The sequence below is a fragment of the Galendromus occidentalis genome, unplaced genomic scaffold, assembly GCF_000255335.2.
Source record: "Galendromus occidentalis unplaced genomic scaffold, Mocc_1.1 scf7180000077501, whole genome shotgun sequence".
Taxonomy (NCBI): domain Eukaryota; kingdom Metazoa; phylum Arthropoda; class Arachnida; order Mesostigmata; family Phytoseiidae; genus Galendromus; species Galendromus occidentalis.
In genome coordinates, this window is record NW_003805489.1 from 456423 (window position 1) to 461535 (window position 5113).

At 52.1% G+C, this 5113-nt stretch overlaps 1 protein-coding gene across 1 annotated transcript; it reads left to right on the forward strand.

Moving 5' to 3' along the window:
• The first annotated feature begins 3283 nt into the window (after positions 1-3283).
• LOC100906566 (solute carrier family 22 member 7-like) lies at positions 3284-5113 on the forward strand. Its single transcript, XM_029112440.1, has 2 exons — positions 3284-3637; positions 3707-5113. The coding sequence occupies exons 1-2, from the start codon at positions 3284-3286 to the stop codon at positions 5111-5113; spliced, it is 1761 nt and encodes a 586-aa protein (XP_028968273.1).

Here is a 5113-nt window from a genome sequence, read left to right on the forward strand (position 1 = left end):
AAAACTCATTTCGGTGTACTATATTGAAAGAAGCCAAAGCGGTCGGAGTCGTAGTTGTGGGAGCGTGATAAACAAGAGACCCGAAGAGAGAGAATTTCGCGATTGGACAGCTGCTAATTCAGCTATTGCAGCATCAGAGAAAAAATCGCGTTCATCATTTCATCGTTCAGCGCTCCCTTCCACTTTTTGTGCTCGCTGTCGACTCGATTTGTTCCGTGAAGCTAGACCTCCATCGATGTCGCTCAACGCTACGAATGATGCTGGAGAAAGCAAAATATTTCCTCTCGGACCGACACAGGCGGGCCGGAAAGGCAGCGAATCGAGACGCCCTCTGAGCGGCTACACTCTTGCGAGTTTCGAAGGAACGACTATCCCCAGACGGAACTGACTCGATAAGCCACTGATGTGATTGACACCGGATGACCCTTTGATGAATCGATCGACCCGTATATCGAACCCGATATCAACGACGCCGGGGGGACAAGGAACGAGTTTCTTTTTTTCGGAGAATGATGGACAAACATAACACCTACCTATACGTACATATACATATAAGAGCAGTGTAAGTGTGGGTGTTGACGACCATACACCGGAACGAAACGCACTGGGCCCGGCTGGCGCTCAAGGTCGTCGGCGTCGTCGTTGTCGCTCGCTGTCCACACCGGCCACTGTTAGCCCAGCCAACGGAGTTTTTTGATCTCATTGCTCGCAGACCACTGAGATGAAAAAGATACGAGAGGGAGAAAGTCGAGATATCCCCGATGCCGACTCTGAATTTTCGATTGCCTGTCTTCAGTTGGGATCACGGACCATCGATCCTCCGAATGGCTCTCGTCGATGCATCACAGCCGCCTGTGGGACACAATCAGGGAATCGAGGGGGAAGAGAATGCGAACGAGCATGCTCCGACTTTCCCTCGATGCTTCGCGAAAACCACAAAACTCGGGTTCGGAGGGTGCCTGCCGCAGTCATCTATGCAATACTCATGAACCGGGCGGCTCCTCATCGCTGGTGTCGCAGGACTCGCAAAAAAACAGGGCATCACGGAATGCTTCCATTCCGAGGCGAAAATTATCGCCGTCGAACTCGCCGGTATACTCGGACCTTGAGCACCTTCCGGAGACCTGTCCTTGACAGGGCTAGTGAATCGAAGCCGAGGAAGCAGGGCGCTCGGAAGCATTGAGGAATTGCATGGGAAATTTCCCAAGAAAAGCGTAAAGATCGTCCAGGAGCTCCGGTGTTTCAAAGCGCCCAGATTCTCGGAATGATTAATGATGTTCCGAAGCCAGCGGAATAGTTTCGAGTCCGATAAGCAAGCATAAACGCACGGTACGCCGGGCACAGATACATATACACACACACTGGCAGGTTAGACGAGGGAAAAATTCGACTCCGGTCGTCGCGGCAGCTCGATCCCGCCTGCACTTTCTCGCGCCCTCTCTGATGCTCCGGCAAAATGAGGCAGGGAGGCCTTCCCCGATTCTCCTCATCACGCCCAGAGGTGTCAAACCAAGACAGAGTTCTTCTTCGGATAGCTCATGCGGGAGCGATGCGTTACGGACATCATATCTGCTTGTTCATCCCGGAATCGAGGTAGTGTTTCTGTACGCTCAGGCCGAACGAGATTTGGGAGAATATTTTCTTGAGTATATCCATTTGCCGTATCAGTGTGCCGGTGAGATTTACATTAAACACCCGCACTGAGTATCTCGACGAAAATTGTTGAGTCCTCGAGGCTCCCGAAGATGGAATGTTCACTAGAATACCTGAAGATACTTATAAGTGAGATCATTGGCTCGATAAGTCGCTTTCACGCTGAAAGGAACATGAACTGATTTCGACGTATACTAAGTTGGTCTGAGGAATCCCATCATAAATATATACGATTCAGTGAGAGATAGGCTTTTGCGTGTTGCAATTTAAGGCATGGCGTCCAGAACGTCAGAAATTTTCGCGGTTGGAGAGTAATTAACCACAGGAATCCAAGTAGAAGCTCAGCCTAGAGGTATCCTCCACGATCCCCGTCGGGGGAGGTTCCGTGATATGGTCCGCTGCTAATCTAGGGAAATTCGTGAATATGTATGATGATGGCGAAACATTATCGGATAACTCATACGTCATCATATTTAATACCTTGTTCTAATTGATGTTACCAATCATGACCGTTTATCCTGATCCAGCGATGTCTATCGACGAGCTCGGGGGGATCTAATTTTCACGGAGACATCTTCAACTCCGATTCCGAAGAGTCAATAAAACCTGAGAATCCTGTTACTCCAGAAGAACGCTCTCCTAGCTTTCGCAGGTACTATCGAGAAACAAAGTTTCTCTGAACATGATTTTGGAAGATAAGAGCCGCAATTAGGTTTCCGGATCCTGTCGGAGCGACTAGTCCGGGAAGTGCTTGATCTTACACGGCTGTCGAACAAAGGCGGGGATCCGGGGGGAAAGCTTTCTTTCCGCCTGAACCTCTTCGGTGGAACATCGTTTAATCGGGATCTATGGGGGAGCGTGAGCTGACTCCTCCATTCCCTGGAAAATGGAAGCTCGCTCCGCTTCGAAGACCGCAGATGTTCCGTGTCGGAACCTGATCCTGCCGAATTAAGTCCAAGAGAGGAAACATCATCGGCGAGTCTCCATGGCAGGACGAGGCCGAACTCTCGGTTGGCGCGAGAGCAGCGATCCGTTTTTCATGATGATTAGCCATGTTTGGACGATGTGTGCCCTTTCTCGACATCGGCAGGCAATATCGCATGATGAATGTCGAGGCTTGCACACTACTAAGCGTTCCGGCGGCAGCGAGGCTCCACTTCTCATTCCAGGTCTCAGTCAAACAAAACAATGAATTCGATACGTAGTTTGTTTTAGAGCGAAGTCGATGCCGAAGCGTAAGCGAATACTAACTCTATCTGCGCGTTTCTGACCTTCTCTTCATCATAACGAAACCCGATGTTTCGACGACTCGTACGAATATGCTATTCGCTTCTTGCTCCATTGCTCGTCGGGGGAACCTTTCTCCGGGGGGCTTCGGACAACAGATCCGGAAAATCGTTCGCTGAGCGATCGGACATCAAGTTCCTGAGCAAAGCGCTCCACTCGTTCGAAACCTCGTGAGGAGTCGGTGCCGTCGAAAGCTTCCCGCTCCGTCTCGCTGCGAGTCCACAGTCGCCTCCTCTCCATCGGAGGCAATTGGGCGATCTGTCAAGCTCAGCAAAGACTAGTACTTGGCGTCGCTCGGACGTTGAAGTTGCAAGCCGCCACCGCCGCCGAATTTTTTCGCGTGATGTCTAAGAAGTCCACGCAGGAATGCGAGGACACAACCGATCCCGCCGACGACGGCGATATCTGCGGGCTCGTCGGTAAAGTAGGACGATGGCACGTGATAATTCTGGCGGTGATTTTCATCAACTCGCTGTTCAATTCATTCGGTCAGCTGTCGATGGCCTTTATGCTGCCGAACGTGAACTACACGTGCGCCCGAAGCAAGGAATCGCTCGAGTTCGGGATGTCGCAGCCCGCGTGGGCCAAAGCGACCCAGCACGACTTCCCTGAGCTCGCCTCGAAAATGGGTGGTCACTGCTTCCGGCGGAATCTGGACTTCAACCTGGAGACGAGATTCGACGAGGCGAGTCGAGAGGTTCCGTTGAACATTAGCTCGAGCTCCGACAGCTTTTCCCATCCACCGGACTTGTGGAAGGTCACCGAGGAAATCGTCAAATGCGACTCGTGGGATTTCGATAAATCCGTGCACAGAGCGACCATAGTGGAACAATGGCAACTAATGTGCGATAACGACTATCTGCGACCATTCCCCCAAGCGGTCGCGATGGCAGGACTCATTGTGGGGAATGTTCTAGTGAGCCACTTCTCGGATCGTTTCGGACGTCGACTGTCCGTACTGTGCGGAATCTGTCTCTGTGCGATAGCCGGTCTCACAGCGACCACGGCAACGAGCTTCATCGTGTTCAACGCTGGGCGCTTTCTGTCGTCGATCTCGAAAATCGGAATTAATGCCGCGATTGTGATATTCTTAGAAACGACCGATGCTTCGAATCGATGGATGTTCTCGATGCTGAGTGGATGCGGTTACCATCTCGGCATGTTACTTCTTTCCGTGACGGCTTACCACGCGAGGTCGTGGCGGGTTCTCCAGGCAGTAATCGCTGCCCCATGCGTGACAATACTACCTTTCTTGTACTTCGTGCGTGAATCACCCCGATGGCTATTGTCGAAGAAAAGGACCGATGATGGGATCGACGTAATTAAACGCATCGCGAAAATTAATGGCGTCCCGCAAGCCGAGATCGATGCTCGCATCCCCGCGATCCGCTCGCGCTACAGCGGTTTGCGTGATTCGAACCACAAAAGCGCTATCGATCTCTTCAGGGCTTCGGGAGGAAAGGAGAACATGTCCGCCAACACGTTGATCATGTGGTACCTGTGTTTTTCTTTCGGTCTCCTGTTCTACTCGTCGATTTTCATCAGCACCTCGTTGGGAACTCATCCCCACATCTCTTTCGTCATTCCCGTGGTGGGCGAGCTCTTCGCTGTCGTTCTAGTGGCGTGTGGCGTCCGTTTTCTGAAACGCCGACTGATAGTCTGCGTCACGGGCCTGCTCGGAGGAATAGGTTTCCTGCTTCTGGGCTTCACGGATCAAATTTTCTCGGATCACAGCTTCAGGGTCGTGCTGAGAATGGGCTCGGTCATCCTCATTAGGTCGTCGAGCGCTGCCTTCACCCAACTCTACCCGGTGTACAGTGCGGAGCTGTACCAGACTCCCTTACGGAATATGGGGATCGGATTCTGCGACCTCATGTTCCGGCTCGCTTCAACGGTGGATCCCTTCGGCAGATACTGGCTGCCCAGAATACACGAACGACTCCTGCCAGTGCTCTACGCGTTCCTGGGATTTACGGCCGCTTTGCTCTCGTTGCGTTTGCCGGAGACTCTAAATAAGGATTTGGAAGACGGAGTTTTTTCGCGTCTGTCTGCCGGCGTGGAGAGGATCCGACGGAGCCTACGGAAACGGGCGAGTATCTTCTCGATCGGCTCAACGGAAACTGGGGACCTCAAGAAGAAAACGTCCTCGCCTACCGAGCAGCTTAGGTTGTGA